An 18,498-nucleotide genomic window follows, 5' to 3' on the forward strand; every position below is an offset into this window, starting at 1 on the left:
GAAGGACACTGCTGAGGGGAGCAGCGGGCGGCAGGAGAGGTCTGAGGGCCATGTGGGACCCTCACCCAGTGGCCAGGGATCAAACCGGAGCTGCAGAGGCTGCGGGCAGCTTCTCAACCCAGCGCTCAACCACTGCGCCACCAGGGAGGCCCCAATTTGCTGTTTAATATGTCTCCATGTACCTCATTCTCTTTAACCATGAGATGAGACTCTTAACTTTTGCCTACCTAGGGATGAAGCAAGGATTGCAATAATGGATGTAGTAAGTGTCTAAAAAGAAAGACATCTTATCAGAATGTGTAAGCTTCTGTCTTTTTCTCCCAGCAATCCAAAATGACAATGTGCTTATTATATTCCAACAGGTAAATTATCAACAGGAACCCTAAGTTATTTGCTATTCTTCCTGAAGTTTATTTGATGATATTTTTAAAAATACTTGAAATATTCATTTTGCTTAAAAATTACATGACTAGGGCCTCCCCGGTGGCACAGTGGTTGAGCGCTGGGTTGCAAAGCTGCCCGCAGCCTCTGCAGCTACGGTTCGATCCCTGGCCACAGGGTGAGGGTCCCACATGGCGCGCAGACCTCTCCTGCCGCCCGCTGCTCCTCTCAGCAGTGTACTTCCTCAGTCTGCCTGCTCTGACGCTGGTGAATTCTCTCACCTTCCCGCGCTTCTGACTGAACCCAGTGCTTGTATAAATAAATAAATAAATCTTTAAAAAAAAATTACATGACTCACCTGGGCTTGTAATCAAGCTTTCATCAGGCAACAATGTTATGAAGTCACCGTCATCATTTCTTGGGATGTTTTGAAGGGTTTTCTTGGCTTTATTTTCCCTGGGTTTTTGTTTATTAGTCCTAGACTCCTTATGAAGACTTTTCTTTGACTCCACTTGGGCCTGAAAAAATCAGTTATAAATGGTTAATGTTTTCCCCGAGTGATTTTCACCAGAATCAGTCACCTGATCAGCCACTTTGCAAGTTGTGTACTTATCGGTGGACATCAGAACATGGGTTTCTTGTTCATATTAGATGGTGTGTAAACTTTCTTTATGCACAGACTTGTTGGGAGAAAGGAGAATTGGCCCCTGTCTCAAAAAGATATGGCAACATTAAGATGAGGAGCTTTGTAAAAACATTTCTTTGTAGGGCCTCCCTGGTGGCGCAAGGGGTTAAGTCTTAGCACTATGACGCTATCAGCAGCCACTACAGCACAAGTTTAATCCCTGGCCAGGGAGGTGACCCTCATGCCCAGCAGACCTCTCCTGCCTCACCCGCCGCTCCCCTCAGCAGTGTATTTCAGTCAATCGGCCTGTTCTGCTCCCCACTCTCTTTGGTGAATCCTCTCACACATACCTCAAACCCCCAATGGCCTACACTCCAGCTCTTGTATGCATAAAATAAATCTTTGAAAAGGAAAAAAATATTTCTTGGTAGTTCTCCCTAGGCTAGCTGACATTTGGAATTTCAGCGGACAGTGACTTTAGGCTTATTTACTAGAGTGAGGAATTTGGGTTAGGACAGTTACAGGAGACATTACTGTAAAGTGGCTGCACAAGGGATCTTTCTTGTAAGATAATTCTATGACAGTAATGGTAAAGAAATGCATAGATATAATAGTAAAGATGAACTCATCCCTCACTCTTTCCCTAGACCAAGAAAAATGATCTAACACTACTTTTCTGCTGGAAGCAGAATGTCTTAGGAGAAAACTGTTTAAAAAAAGAAAAAAAGAGACTTGAAACACAGAAACACCCTTGAGAGGACTGAGAAGAGACAAGACTCAACAGGACTGGAAGCTGGAGGGATCGTGCCGATGCTTCCCCAGTTCCAAGAACCATTTAAAAATGCTAAAAAGACTGGAGATGAACACTTCACTATATTTATGTGCCAAAACAGTGACTGTGGAGTAAATTTGGTAAATATTCTTCCCTCCTATTTACCTCTTGTCTTTTACGGTTCATTTCCAGCATTTGCATCTTATGTAAATATTGTCTTTTCCCAGAAGTATACATTGGAGTTTGCACCTTCTTTTCCAGGCCCTGCTGTGAAAGATGACAAACTCGTCAGTGTGGGATAATTTGTTATTGACTCAGCAGTTCACACTTGAAATCCTTTTGGACAGAGTGAGATCTTAATCAATCCTCAATCATCATCCACCAAGGTCTCTGCAGGATCAAGGCGGGCACAGGTGTTCTCGGTCAGTGCCTCGCAGCTGTTAGTGCCTGGAGCGAGCAGCGCTTTGCTGTGACTGCCAAGTGTGCTTCTTCAGGCTCCTGTGGCTTCCTCAGACCTTGAATGGAAATCTCTTTCCACATCTCACTTTGACCACACAGAGCTTCCTCTTATTACTATTTCTCCAAAATGTATTCTGGATTGCCAGTAACAAACTGCAGGGCTGTGGAATTTGAGGGGAGTCACTGAATAGTTCAGTGGAGCCTATTTTTATAGTGCATACTTCCTCATACCAATATAAGCCCTGCTATAGGATGGATGTAAAGTCAATTATTTGGCATTTTGGTGATCTCCCCCTGGGTCATCATAGATACCAGTGGAATCACACAGGCATCCAGGGGCAAATATACCCTCCCTTGTCACTTGCTGAGACCAGGAGGAGGAAGGGATGCAGCAGCCGAGAGAGTGGGGTGATTTCCGTTATCCTGCCGATGGTGACTGTATTCACTGATGGGAGCGGCAGGAAGGGGTCCATCTGCCAGCATCATGAACAGGGTGGCTTTGAGGATTTGAATGTATCTGGCCATCTTTCACCACCTCAGCCAGTCACCCAGTTGAAAATCTATTCCTACTTTAGGTTTCAAGTCTACATGGGGAGTGTTTTCTCAGCGGTGTGACAAGTATGTAAAAGGAAAAATCTCTATAGCAGTCCCTCCCCAGGATTACTTTTTGGTGTGGTTATGGTAAGTTATGCACAGCTAGTAGATATGACTTCCCTTGAGAAGTGTGAATGGAAAGAGTTTTAAACTGTGGGGAAGAATGAAAAGCGAGAGTTTCGCAGGATTTTTCACAAATTTGAAAACTTCTAGAATCACCAATGTGCAAGTAAAATTCCTCTCTCTTATCTACAGTTTCCTGTTTTCACCAGGAAGCAAAGAAGGGTCCACAGGCAGGAGTAATGGCCAGCTGGAGGCAGACCCAGTCGAGAATGGGTAGCTTTGGAAAGTGCGGTCCTGAATGACTGCATAGTTTGGTTTGTCTTTGAAGTCAGTGCAGAGAGTGCATGGGAAGGACCACTTGCCCCAACCCTGTGTGGCCAGCACACCCCCACCCCCCACTCCCCCACCCACACAGTCATGATTAGTGCAGTTCACCTTTGCTTTGTGAGTTCTCTCAGCTTCTTGCTGGCTCAGGTGTCTTTCAGAAGTAATTACTGGTGGCAGGTCAAGGGGTTCAAGCTTCTGGAAGTCCAACATTAAGAACATTCAGCATTCTTCATGTCATGAGATGATGAAACCCAAAAGCCAGACAATAAACTATCTTAACACTTTGCAAAAGCAGCACTTATTCCTGAGAACACACAGGAAAGGTGATTTCAACAGTTTTATAATCATTTCTGTGCAAAAGGTTTTTCAACCTACTTGAGGTTCATTATTGAGCTAGTGCAACTGTTGACAGTGGCTTATTGACCTAAATACTGGTTAAAAGATGGTCTGCATCGAGGGACCATGTCCAAAGTTATCAAATTGTGAGGGTCTTAGAATATTAGAGATGAAAGAGGCAATGAGAAGGTACTTCATTTTATTCATCCCTTAAACACCCAGCTGCACCACTCTGGTCCTTAGGGAAGTGACCTATTTTTAAGATCTCCAGAGAAACTTCTTCAGCCTCCTCAGTAATAATCACTGGTGCTTATGAGGCACATTTAAAATGAAAGTACAATGTACAAACAAATCTTGGACATGACTTTTTCTAGCAAGGACCTGTCTTTGTGGAAAGATCATGTTGGAGCTTCAAGGGGTCAATAAGCCTGGGCAGCAGTTGATGAACCAGTAGATCTGCTTCCAGTCGTACTTGCCTCAGATGACTTAGTGCTCTGAAAGCTGGAGCTCTGGGAAGTTACTGACCAGGTCTGGTAGACCATGTCTGGTCTTTTCACTCTGACAGAAGGTGAGAGACTGCTAGGAGGTCACAGTGTCTTCATTTGTTCAGTCAGTGAGTGTTTACTGAATGGCTGCTCTGTGCCAGGCATAGAGGTGCAATGATCAACAAAAATGGCTTGGTCCCTAAGGAACTTACAGTCTGTGGGGGCATAGCTAGACTTCTGCTTGTGTGATTGTTTTATTAATCATCACACAAACTGTGATCACTGTTTTGAAGAAAGTCTGCAGGGAAGACAGTATATAATTGGAGGACTCCCCTTGGCTATGGGAGATGTTATTGTATTTTGTCTCCACCTAATTCATATGGTGAACTCATTTTATTTTCTTACATTGTTGTTCATTTTTGTACAATATTTGATTTCTCCCCTCAGGTGTAGTCCCCATGTCTCCTATTACCATCCCGTGAACCATCCACATACGGTGAACTTTTAACCTCTGTACCTCAGTCTGTGACCTTACTTGGAAATAAGAGTGCTTACAGAAGGACCCTTAATCCAGTATGTCTGATGTCCCCATAAAAAGGGGAAATTTGGACACAGTCATGCACATAGGGAGAACAATGTGTGAAGATGAAAGCTGAGATTAGGGTAATGCTTGTAACAAGTCAAGGAACTTCAGAAATTACCAGCAAATCTCCAGAACCCAAGAAAGAGGCATCAATAGAAACCAACTCTGTCAGCACCTTGACCATGGGCTTTTTGCTTCCAGAACTGTGAGACAATACATTTCTCTTAAGTCACCTAGTTTAATGTGCTGGAAAACATAACAGGGAAGGGGTAAGGGGACAGTTCATAAAAGTTTTCTGAAAAAGTAATTTTTTTCAGCAGAACTTGAAAAGTTGAGCAATTTTAGGGACTAAGGTGTTCCAGGTAGGGGGAACACCATAAACAATAGTCCTGAGGTGGGAGAGAATAAGGTATGTTACAGGTACTGCAAAAAGTCAGTTAGTTGAATTTCAGAGATGAAGAAAACTCAAAATGAGGTGGGAAGGTAGAGGTCAGCTCACGCAGGAACTTTCTAAAGGCACTGGTCTTCCCAACAGTAATAGGCAGCCATTGACATGTCCAGCAAATCAGTAACACAATGACATTTGATTAAAAAGAAAGATATTTGAAATCTCAGAAAACATGGAGGCTATAAAAACAAGAACCACCTCACCTTTTATTACCTTAGAATAAATATCTTTCAGTCAGATCATCTCTATTCTTCTTACTTTATTTTGCCCTTCACAGAGAGTTTACAAAATAAAAACAGGGACTGGGTCAGGGACACCTGGAGAGGAACAAGTAGGAGGAGCTGGCACTGAATCCCCATTTTTGTCTTTTACATTTTAAACCATGTGACTATGTCCCCAACTGAAATAAATATACATTAAAAATAAAAAAGAAAGAAAGCTAATTCCAGCTGCAGTGTGGAAATTAGACTACAGAAAAGCAATTTTGAATGTGGAGAGAGCAGTTAGGAGCACAGAGATAACAGACTGGGGCTCATGGAGGGACACTGATGGAATCCACAAATATTGAAGTTCTCTCTCTAGAGAACTGTTTTCCTTCTGGCCTTTGTTAGGAGCTGGGAATCACTATTCCTCCAAAAGGAAAAAAATGAAAAAAGCACTAGATGGCAGCAACTAGCACTACAAAAAGATCCCTCAGCTAAATCATTTGCACTTAGCCTGAGAAGCACTGCAGAAAAAATAAAAACTGTTAGAAAATAGGATTCTTTAAAAAAAAAAACCCATTAAATGAAATTGCCTCAGATTTCTGGGTTCACATCAATGTTCCTTTTCCCCATGTGGGAAGCAAGATGCCTCAGTTCATTATCTCAGAGACAAAATGGAAAGGATTACTGGAAAATTGGTAGAATGACACCTTTTTTCATTTCATGTTATAAAAAATATATTATTTGTGTAAAGCATTTTGAGTTATTTGACATTTCAAATGAAACAAATGGCAGGATAATCAGAGGAAGTGTCAGGAGATTGAGGAAAAGAGATTATCCAGTTTAACTCAGGAGCTTGGTGATCCACACCAACCTGAGGTAGTAGTGTTTGCCTCCTAGCAGGCAGACAATGGTGGGCAGGAGCAACTTAGAGAAATTGTAAAATTTGATGGCACTATGACTTAAGAGTATGTCCTTTAAAGTTCTGGGAGGGAAGTAGAAATGTTGACAGCCTTGGACAAAGAACTCATAAGCCGTCAAGGAATTTCTGGTCAAGGTATTGCAAAGGGATCATATTTCAATAATATTTTTTGTTCCAAACCTCTAACAATGAAAGCTAAAATGCAAGACAATGTCACACTTTAATAAAGATAAACAACTCCATGAGCCAGAAAACAGAATATGCAAGCAGACTTGGAGGAAGCTAATCCAGAAGGCACTTAGCACTGCTAATAGTCTGGTGGTCTCTATAGGTTGAAGAATACCTAAAAATATTCCATATAAATGGGAAACTAGAGCCAGGTCCACAGCTTGAAATAAGAGGATGGGTTGTTCTCCTTCTTTCTACCTGTATAAAAGAGCTGCATCAAAATCTAAGCTAGGAAATTGGTTTTAGAGTCATTACAAAAATATTGAATATGAAGAAGCTAAGACTTTCTAACAATAAATTCTGAAGGTTAAATGGACAATTTTCTGAAAAATAATAAATAAAATGAACCAAATTTAATCAGGAAAAATAAGATATCTAAATCAACTAAGAGACAACAAATAAATCAAATTAGCAGGAAAATGTATCACTTCCACAAAGATAGTTTCATAGGCCTGTTTTATGAAACTTTTAAGAAATAGGTAATTACTCTGTTACAGTGTTGAATAGAAAAGAGAGAAAGATAAATAAGTCATTTCATAAAAATTAGAACACCCTTGAGAGCAAAACTAGAAAAAGATGGTAGAGAAATACTACAGAACAACTTCACTTATGAAAAGTAGATACAAAAGCCTAAGCATATTCACCAAAGTGCTTAAGTATGTACCTCATGACCAAGTAGGATTTATGCCAGGCAGGGAAACATGGTTTGACATCATAAAGTCTATTAGTGTAATGCATTGTATTAACTGATTAAAAAGAAAATCCATAATCAATAAAATTTGACACTTGCCCTTAGAAAAACTCTCAGCACACTTGGAAATAAAGGGACTGTCCATAATTTAACACATGGTGTTGTGACAGCTATCTTCAGCTTATTTCTTTTTTTTTTTTTTTTTATTCATTTATTTGTTTGTTTTGTTTATACATGCACTGGGTACAGTCAGAAGCGCGGGAGGGAGGGTGAGAGAATTCACCAGAGCCAGAGCGGGGAGCAGAGCAGGCAGAAGGACCGAAGTACACTGCTGAGGGGAGCAGCGGGCGGCAGGAGAGGTCTGCGCGCCATGTGGGACCCTCTATTGGTGGCCGGGGAGCAGCCGGGGATCGAACCGGCGCCGCAGAGGCCGCGGGCAGCTTCGCAACCCAGCGCTCAACCGCTGCGCCACCGGGGAGGCCCAATCATCAGCTTATTTCTCAGAGCCACTTATCACATTTCTCTACCCTGTTCTCTGCCTCTAAGGACTAAACAGTTTCTCCTACTTCTGGCTTCGCATTGGGTCAGCCACTAAGAATTCCTGGCAGGAATCTGAGAGAGGAAAGAGAATCAGGTCAACAAGTTGCCTCCTCCCTGCAAGGTCACACTGGGTTTGTTGTATCCCACTAATGCTCTCAAAGCAGCTTCCTCTACCTGACTCTTTTCTTTCAGATTCTAGAAGTATCTCCCTCTTTAAATTAAGGGTGCCCAATATCATTGCTTGTATTCAATATTTCAAAGGAAATTCTAGCCAATGCAAGAGTCAAGAAAATAAACAAAGCAACAAAATTGAGTAGAGAAAAAAGCATTTTTCTTTATAAAAGATTTTGTCTGTGGTGAAAGACTAAAATTAATAGATAGTTAGAATTACCAAAGCATTTCAACACTGCTATGGAACACAAAATTCAACATGCAAAAATCAATAGCTATTTAATTTCCCAATAATAATCACTTAGAAAATTAAATGGCAAAAAAATCTCATTCATAAAAGGATGAAAAAAAAAAAAAACCCGTAAGATATTTTGATAATCAGTTTTATGTGTCAAGTTGGGTAGGCTACAGTCTCCAATTATCCAAACACTAATCAAGATGTTGCTGTGAAATTATTTTGTAAAATCAGTTGGCTTTAAGTCAGGAAGATTATTTTAGATACTCTCTTCAGCCCTGATTCAATCAATTGAAAAGACTAGAGAGCAGAGTTGAACTTCCCTGAAGAAAAGGAAATTCCACTTGTGGATGGTAGCTTCAGTTCATATCCTACAGTTCCAGTCTACCTTTCCTGATGGCCTGCCCTATGGACTTGCCTTGCCAACCTTCATAATTATGTAGGTCAAGTCTTTGCAATAACTCTCTATATCTATCTCCTTCTACCTGTTCTGTTTTTCTGGTTGAACCCTGATTGATACAGGTATATACCTGGAAACAAACCAATGGAAAAGTTATGAAACATTATTGAAATAGCTAAAAGAATATCTGGGCAAATGAAGATTTATGCCATGTTCATGGTTTAGGAGAGTCAACTGTGAATCTATCAATGTTCCAAATTATTCTGTGAATGCTCTGCAGTCAGAGGGCTAGAAAGGTTTTTCATGGACCTTAACAAGATGATCCAAGCTTCTTAGACAAAGAAAAGATCATAAACAGCAAAGACAACTCTGCAAAAGAAGATGGAGGTGAGGGGATTTTCACATTGAGACTTAAATACTAAAGTATGTAAGACAGTGAAATTCCTGTGGAGATACACAAATAGACCAATGCAGCAGAAAAGAGTCCAGCAACAAACTCATGAAACTCTGGAAATTGGCTACATGACAGAGGAACATTTCAAATTCATGGTGAAAGACTGAATGGTTCCACAGAGCCCTGGGACAATTGATTAATCAAATGGAAAGAAAGTAAAAGTATATTCCAACTTCACATCTGCACACAAATGAATTTCTGATTAAGACTTATATGTGGAAACTTAAATATTATAAATTTTAGGAAGAAATAAAGAATATCTTTATGACCTTGGGGAAGACAAACATTTCTTAGGCAAAATACAAGTAATATATAAAGATTAAGATTGAGAAATTTGACATTAACAAAAATAGAAATCTCTGTACACATACACACACATACACATCAGCAAAATGAAAAGGCAAACCATCGTGTAGAGAAGATATTTGCGACATATCTAACCAAAAACTGTATCTAAGCTATGTAGAGAACTCTCACAAATCCATACAGAAAAAGATAACTGGAGATACTAGAAAATGGAGTAGAAAAGACAAGGAAAGGGAATACATTTTTGACTAGTTAATAACCAAAACAGCCATGGAGGTCAGAACACCCTCTTATGTCTCCCCAGCAGTCTTGGTGCTCATCTTTTTCCTTCTGTACTTATTCATTCAACATTTATTTAACATATACCTGTTGATCACCAATTTGTGTGCCAGGTGCTGTTCTATACACTTAGATATATTAGTGAAGACAAAAGATAGGAATCACTTACTATTTGAAGATTATATTTTTAGTACAGGGGTGGGGTGGGTAGGAAATCAGTGCTCTGGGGAAAAGAAAAATAGTGAAACATCAGGAAAATCAAGAATGCCAGGGTGAGGGTTGCAATTGCCAACAGGTTGTACATATAGGGTTCTGTAGGAAAGGTGAGATTTAAGTAAATCTCTTTTTTTTTTTTAAAGATTTATTTATTTATACAAGCACTGGGTACAGTCAGAAGCGCGGGAGGGTGAGAGAATTCACCAGAGCCAGAGCGGGGAACAGAGCAGGCAGAAGGACCGAAGTACACTGCTGAGGGGAGCAGCGGGCGGCAGGAGAGGTCTGCGCGCCATGTGGGACCCTCTATTGGTGGCCGGGGAGCAGCCGGGGATCGAACCGGCGCCGCAGAGGCCGCGGGCAGCTTCGCAACCCAGCGCTCAACCGCTGCGCCACCGGGGAGGCCCAATCATCAGCTTATTTCTCAGAGCCACTTATCACATTTCTCTACCCTGTTCTCTGCCTCTAAGGACTAAACAGTTTCTCCTACTTCTGGCTTCGCATTGGGTCAGCCACTAAGAATTCCTGGCAGGAATCTGAGAGAGGAAAGAGAATCAGGTCAACAAGTTGCCTCCTCCCTGCAAGGTCACACTGGGTTTGTTGTATCCCACTAATGCTCTCAAAGCAGCTTCCTCTACCTGACTCTTTTCTTTCAGATTCTAGAAGTATCTCCCTCTTTAAATTAAGGGTGCCCAATATCATTGCTTGTATTCAATATTTCAAAGGAAATTCTAGCCAATGCAAGAGTCAAGAAAATAAACAAAGCAACAAAATTGAGTAGAGAAAAAAGCATTTTTCTTTATAAAAGATTTTGTCTGTGGTGAAAGACTAAAATTAATAGATAGTTAGAATTACCAAAGCATTTCAACACTGCTATGGAACACAAAATTCAACATGCAAAAATCAATAGCTATTTAATTTCCCAATAATAATCACTTAGAAAATTAAATGGCAAAAAAATCTCATTCATAAAAGGATGAAAAAAAAAAAAAAACCCGTAAGATATTTTGATAATCAGTTTTATGTGTCAAGTTGGGTAGGCTACAGTCTCCAATTATCCAAACACTAATCAAGATGTTGCTGTGAAATTATTTTGTAAAATCAGTTGGCTTTAAGTCAGGAAGATTATTTTAGATACTCTCTTCAGCCCTGATTCAATCAATTGAAAAGACTAGAGAGCAGAGTTGAACTTCCCTGAAGAAAAGGAAATTCCACTTGTGGATGGTAGCTTCAGTTCATATCCTACAGTTCCAGTCTACCTTTCCTGATGGCCTGCCCTATGGACTTGCCTTGCCAACCTTCATAATTATGTAGGTCAAGTCTTTGCAATAACTCTCTATATCTATCTCCTTCTACCTGTTCTGTTTTTCTGGTTGAACCCTGATTGATACAGGTATATACCTGGAAACAAACCAATGGAAAAGTTATGAAACATTATTGAAATAGCTAAAAGAATATCTGGGCAAATGAAGATTTATGCCATGTTCATGGTTTAGGAGAGTCAACTGTGAATCTATCAATGTTCCAAATTATTCTGTGAATGCTCTGCAGTCAGAGGGCTAGAAAGGTTTTTCATGGACCTTAACAAGATGATCCAAGCTTCTTAGACAAAGAAAAGATCATAAACAGCAAAGACAACTCTGCAAAAGAAGATGGAGGTGAGGGGATTTTCACATTGAGACTTAAATACTAAAGTATGTAAGACAGTGAAATTCCTGTGGAGATACACAAATAGACCAATGCAGCAGAAAAGAGTCCAGCAACAAACTCATGAAACTCTGGAAATTGGCTACATGACAGAGGAACATTTCAAATTCATGGTGAAAGACTGAATGGTTCCACAGAGCCCTGGGACAATTGATTAATCAAATGGAAAGAAAGTAAAAGTATATTCCAACTTCACATCTGCACACAAATGAATTTCTGATTAAGACTTATATGTGGAAACTTAAATATTATAAATTTTAGGAAGAAATAAAGAATATCTTTATGACCTTGGGGAAGACAAACATTTCTTAGGCAAAATACAAGTAATATATAAAGATTAAGATTGAGAAATTTGACATTAACAAAAATAGAAATCTCTGTACACATACACACACATACACATCAGCAAAATGAAAAGGCAAACCATCGTGTAGAGAAGATATTTGCGACATATCTAACCAAAAACTGTATCTAAGCTATGTAGAGAACTCTCACAAATCCATACAGAAAAAGATAACTGGAGATACTAGAAAACGGAGTAGAAAAGACAAGGAAAGGGAATACATTTTTGACTAGTTAATAACCAAAACAGCCATGGAGGTCAGAACACCCTCTTATGTCTCCCCAGCAGTCTTGGTGCTCATCTTTTTCCTTCTGTACTTATTCATTCAACATTTATTTAACATATACCTGTTGATCACCAATTTGTGTGCCAGGTGCTGTTCTATACACTTAGATATATTAGTGAAGACAAAAGATAGGAATCACTTACTATTTGAAGATTATATTTTTAGTACAGGGGTGGGGTGGGTAGGAAATCAGTGCTCTGGGGAAAAGAAAAATAGTGAAACATCAGGAAAATCAAGAATGCCAGGGTGAGGGTTGCAATTGCCAACAGGTTGTACATATAGGGTTCTGTAGGAAAGGTGAGATTTAAGTAAATCTCTTTTTTTTTTTTAAAGATTTATTTATTTATACAAGCACTGGGTACAGTCAGAAGCGCGGGAGGGTGAGAGAATTCACCAGAGCCAGAGCGGGGAACAGAGCAGGCAGAAGGACCGAAGTACACTGCTGAGGGGAGCAGCGGGCGGCAGGAGAGGTCTGCGCGCCGTGTGAGACCCTCCTCCGGTGGTGGCTGGGGAGCAGCCGGGGATCGAACCAGTGCTGCAGAGGCTGTGGGCAGCAGCTTCTCAACCCAGCGCTCAACCGCTGCGCCACTGGAGAGGCCCGGGATTTAAGTAAATCTTTGGAGATGATGGAGTCATCCGAGGAAATCATTTGAGAACTCACCATTTAAGGGCTGGGGGAAGTACTACTCCATCTTAAGCTGGCCCTGAGACAATTTGGATGAGAAGGCCAGAAGGGACAATAAGAATTTATTTCCCAACACGGGACAGGCTCATTTCATTAAGAGTTCCCTGGTAGAGGGAACCTAAGATCTTAGCAGTTCCAAGTTAGAGAACCATACTTTCTGACCTGCCCTTTCCTTGAGGAGTAGATATTCAGGAAGTGGAGCGCGCCAAATATGCTGCTCAAATTATTTAGGATGCAATTAGATTTGGTTTAATAATTAAAAATACTTTTAGAATTTTTTTTTGGCAGAGATTAGGCTATTAATTAGCATGTCATGGGAACCCAGCATTTATTATTCTCTCAAAAACCCATTTGTGGTAGAAAATGCGCTGAGCCTCATTTGTGAAGATAATTATAGTTGATATCTTCGAGAGTGTCTGCCAAGTTCCCAGCAATTTTCCTCTTCTCTGGGAGCTGCCTCCGGAATCTAGAGTGGGGGTAGCGGTGGTGCTTCTGTGCCCGCATTGCCACTGCAGGAGCATGTCCAGGTCATAGCTCATCGGACCAAAACTGGAACCATAAGCAAGAGGGGCCAATAAGATCTTTCCTCCAGGAATTTGGGATTACAGCCAAGAGGGCCAGGCCAGGCCACCCATTCGACTGTAATAATAAGAGGCAAATTCAGGGTGGCCAAATTTTACCTTGTGGTCTTGAGGAGCAGGGAAAATAAATCTTCAGGGAGAATAAAGCAAATGCCTGGAGAAGAGCTTAGGGGAGACACAAGAATTCTTCTGTGCTTGAGGTTCTAAGCTCTTGCCAAGGTCAAGCTTTACCCACTCTTAGATTCAATAAAACCTTCCAATATACAATGAATCATGTTGGTTACTTTGACTAGTCAACTAAAGTGCCAATATAATGTGGCTACAGGTCAATAGTAGGAAGTGCACTGTGATTCTCCCCTCACCAGTGGTAATGGATCTCATTGTCATTCATGCATCCATTCATTCACCACTTATTCATTCACAAATCTTTGTGAGGGACACATTAGGGGTTAGTGACTGAAGATATAAGACTGAATAGAAAATATTCTTTGCTCTCCAATAATTTATTTTTCCTTGATTCTTCATTTTTAAAGTGGTCAGTTAGGACGTGCTGCTGCAGTCTTTGATTCTGAAATACCAAAACTCCGTTTGAGCTTGATTGATTTTAGAGAATCAGATCCTAACTTTAGCTTATTCAGCCTTGATAGATATAAAAAGCACTTTGTGAACTATAGATTTTTACACAAATATTTTTCATTGGTTATAGTAATACCATCTACTGAAGTTACTCAGCTGAGTCTCCACAGGAACATATGCTAAACATACTCCTTTGAAAGAATATAGTTGATTTAGGAATAAAACATACATTTTTAAAACCATCCAGTTTAGCTAAAGATAAGCTGAAAAACTGAAAAATTCATTTCAATTTAATAGAATTATATTTTTCTTTAAACCATATTTTGAGGTTTCTGATATTTTGGGGAAAGATACTCTTTTTGTGACCACAGGATTTAATCACTTCAAGTAATGATTGTGAGCTTCTAGAGAAGACAGGTAAATAAAAACCCACTGAAACAGAAATAATCCCCAACAAATGAGCTCAGATACCCTGGGATTGGTCCACACCACGGGGTGAAGTGTGTAGCAGGTGGGATTTGGCTCCAATTCGCTTTTTCAAATGTCAGTGATAGATCCTACTCACAAGAGAACTAAAAACCATACTTTTAGCTGATGCTCATTTTTTTCAAGGACCCATGCAGACCTCTTTTCCTTCCTAGGATGAGAGTTCTTACAATTTATAGTTCTCTAGAAGGAATTCATGAAACATTTATTAATGTGAATGTATTTAAAGCTCTCTGCTTTGGCATCCAATGTCCTCAATTTCAATAACCAGTTAACTTTTAGAACAGTAAAAGTTAGGTATAGAAGGGCTGTAGAGATCATCTATGCTGAAGGTTAATATTGGCCTTTGTTGTCCTTGGGCAAATTGCTTAGAATTCTCTGACTCCCATGTATAAAACAAAAATAACATGGCCTTTCTCACAGAGGGGCATGAGGATGAAATGAATGACATAGATCCAGTTACCCAGTAGGTGGCAGTTAGAGAGTAGTTGTCATTGTTTATTACAAGTGATGACCCCACAGTTGCCCAACTAATCCATGCAAGAATCAGGTCTCTTGAGACCCATCAGTCTGTGACTTTAATACTACCTGCTTCTGGAGGTGGTCATAAAAGTAAAATCATTACAAAAGGAAATCCTAAGGAAATGTGGTCTTTGTAATTGACAACACTCTTTCTAACAACATTCTCATTAACTGGTCATTGCCAATATTCCTCTTTTGTGATTATAGTTAAAAAGGGATGTTACCATTAGGTCCAAGAAATTCCTAGGAAGCCTTTTAAATTCATCTTACTTGAAGTCTTCGGGGTGGATGCCTTTTAATAATACTTGTTTCTCCCTGTTCCAGTGGAATGTCAAAATAGATGGCCCTGGGCACTTGAAAAATAGAGGGAGAAACAAGAACAAACCATTAAAAACAAAATTAGCTTGACTGTTATTTATTAGGCTTTGTTAACACAATTTTGTGACTTTTCAGTTACATGTGTCTGACTTATAGGTTGAATGTGGAGATGAAACACATAAAACAGGGCCCTACATGAATATGAATGATAATTTGTAGTTTTAAAAAGTGAAGATAAATTTTTTCAACTGAACAATACAGATAGATGAGGCCTCCCTGGTGGTGCAAGGGGTTAAGCACTGCATTATGAAGCAATCCACAGCCTCTGCAACATGAGTTGAATCCCTGGCCAGGGAGCTACCCACATGGCACAGCAGACCTCTCCTGTCTCGCACGCTGCTCCCCTCAGCAGTGTATATCTGTCAATCTGCCTGTTCTGTTGCCTGCTCTGTCTCTGGTGAATCCTCTCACCCCTCGCATCTCCGGCCTGTACCCCAGCTCTTATATGCATAAATAGATAAATCTTTAAAAAAATCTTTAAAAAGAAAAATACAGATAGATGGATAGGTATTAGGTGGAGAGAGGAAGATGATAAAGAAATGGAACATGAGTGTGTAATAGTGTTCTATGCACTGCAAGCATGTTCCCAGTCATAACCCCCCAACTTGGGAAAGAAATTCCCATCAGTTGCCACTAGAATACAACTTCATAATCTTTTCTGATGAAATAAGCCAGAAGTACAGAGTTAAATCTTGTTAGGAAGCAGACAATCGCAACAGACCCATTCATTATGGATTTCATTTTTTAGCTTGAATATCCTGGATCCTTGGGGCTACTGCCATGACCAGTGCTTCATAAGAGAAGTTCTTGTCCTTTCTTCTTAACAATCTGGAAGCATTCTGATTTCTAGACTGTGTGTAGACTGTAGTATAGTCCTCTTGCATTCTAAATGGAAAACACCCTGGATAATTATATGTTTTTTGTTTCTATCTGTAAGACAATTGAATGGCCACCTCAAGGACTTTGCTAATTTTCTTTCAAGAGATGCCAACTCATTGAGAAAGATAGAGGCATGAGCAATGACAACAAAAAGTTGGATTTAAAAATGTAAATATTTTTGGCAAATTTCTTTTAGCAGCCTGACTACTTATTTTTATACTATGATTTGAGTGCTATGACCCAATTATTTGATTCTCCCAAATTGGCAAACATTGTGTCAGGAGAGTATTTTTATCCTTAATTTATAGGTGAAGAAAATCAATGAAATAATTTGTGCAAAGTCATATAATTTGGTATTTAGTATAACTGGAGTCAGAATGTGGGTCCCTTGAAAATAGTGGTCAGAATGCTTATCATCCCTTTGCTATTTATTTTTAATGTGATTTTGTCATTTCAAAAAAAAGAACATTTTCTGCCTGGGTATCTGCTTTCACCTTTTCTGCTTTCACCACTCAGTTACTAAAATCTTCAAACTCTGGATAGAGGGCTTGGGTAAAAATGGAAATCTGAGTGAAACTCAGAGGAAAATTCCCATTTACATGCTCAGGAAGTTGGAAAACATAAAATTGCCTGTGTAGAATCAAAGGTTGGTCAGTTCTAAGGCAAGTAGCCATGAAAATCATTCTAAGTAAGAGCTACTAAATAGTTAAAGAAAACATAATACTTTCTGGTCAAGTTGACCATTAATAGGAAGTTACTTTTGCACTGATTCTTGATGTGAAATATACATCTCTATATATACATTATATAGGGATGTTCTTTTTCCAAGTTAGAATGTCCATTTAATTTTCATCATTCCTGTCATATAACATTTTATGTATTTTATGAAGTATCCTAGGATAATTTACAGTCACTTCAGACTTAAAGCTTCCCATCATAATGGGGAAAGTCTCTTATTTCTGCAGATGACTGTGAAGAATATGGGACTCATTCAGCTCATCTGTATTATATCAGTTCTGTTTGGGGTGGTTTTCAAATTCACATTAGAATTGGCCACTCCTAATGTGCTGCTTTCAAAACAAACCTGATGCATGAAACAGTATTGGAGAGAATGATTTAAATTTTGAACTGAAACATGGCATTATCATAAATTATCACATTTTAATCTAGATTCATCATTTGGCCAGGTACACACATTGCTAGATACATTGAAAGCACTCTAAGCTAAGCTGACACAAAGAAAATTTTCCCTTCTAAGTGAAATGGTGAAAAGCCCTTTCCCACAGTTTACACATCCTTTTCAATGTACCCAGAATACTTACAATGGACAGACATTCAGTCTCCCACTGAAAAAAACGTTCCCTCACCTTTCAATGATTTAGAAACTTTCCTTTTTTTCCCATTCATAGCCATTTTATTTATTTATTTATTATTTATTTTTAATATATTTTTGGAGATGAGGGAGACAGGCAAGTAAATCTATCAATAGCTCTCCTCAGCTCAAATACACAAATCTCATGCTGGGCCTCGTGGTTACCTGCAGAGTGTCTTCCATACCAGGTATCTCGTAGTGGCGGCAGCTGCCCTTCCAAAGCTTTATTCCGGTCCTGCAGTCTTGCAAGCGAAAACGAACTCTTTTCTTCCAGATTCTGATTAAATGCAAAGTCCACAGGGTCAGCCATGGCAGTCTCTCCCTCTTTATTTTGGAAAGGTGCTACTTTGGTCACCCTAGGGTGAGCCTTAGAATGATTCAGGCCCATTTCTCATTGAACACTTTCAAAGGGAAACCATCAGGGAAGTGATTTTAGGGCCTTTCCTGTAGCTTGTTTTAATCAAGGTATTTCTTACGTATACCCCACTTTGAAAGCAGTCACTTCCTTCATTTCATCTTTCTAGCTCTGTTTCACACATACTAACCCCAGTGGTCACTTCCTGGGAGGCTGGTTTCCATGGAGACTTTCCGTTACCTCCTACTTTCAGTTCAGACCAAAAGAATTCAGTTAAACATTGACTTGGTTATGCTACCTTCTGAAAGATTCAGTGGTAGGAATAGAAACCACTATTGATCATTAAACAAATCTCTAACACCAGGAAGGCCATAAAACAGATGGAGAGCTGATATGTCTTCAACTTGACCCTTCACTGCACATACCTTGAGGTGTACCATCTGGTAAGAACTATCAACTGAGAATACCTAAATCACCTTTGGAAAAAGGAAGGGCAGGCTAATGATAGGGAGCTTTGTTGATCTCTAATTTTATTTAAAAAATTTATCTTTCAAACAGCAGAGAGGCTAAAGTAATTTGACTTTTCAGTCAATAATTTCAGTTGACTTTGAAG

The 18,498-nt window shown here is 39.7% G+C and overlaps 1 protein-coding gene across 1 annotated transcript; it reads right to left on the reverse strand.

Moving 5' to 3' along the window:
* Positions 1–739: 739 nt before the first annotated feature.
* On the reverse strand, positions 740–17,919 carry LOC119235042 (uncharacterized protein CCDC198-like; the record flags this gene model as incomplete). Its single annotated transcript, XM_037498080.2, has 5 exons — positions 17,696–17,919; positions 15,172–15,254; positions 3,330–3,416; positions 1,944–2,045; positions 740–899 (listed from the first exon to the last, which is right to left on the reverse strand). Coding segments are annotated over exons 1-5 (655 nt in total), but the record flags the coding sequence as incomplete, so codon positions are not given.
* Between the last annotated feature and the right edge of the window lie 579 nt (positions 17,920–18,498).

The sequence above is a fragment of the Talpa occidentalis genome, unplaced genomic scaffold, assembly GCF_014898055.3.
Source record: "Talpa occidentalis isolate TD23 unplaced genomic scaffold, MPIMG_talOcc4v2.1 talOcc4.832, whole genome shotgun sequence".
NCBI lineage: Eukaryota > Metazoa > Chordata > Mammalia > Eulipotyphla > Talpidae > Talpa > Talpa occidentalis.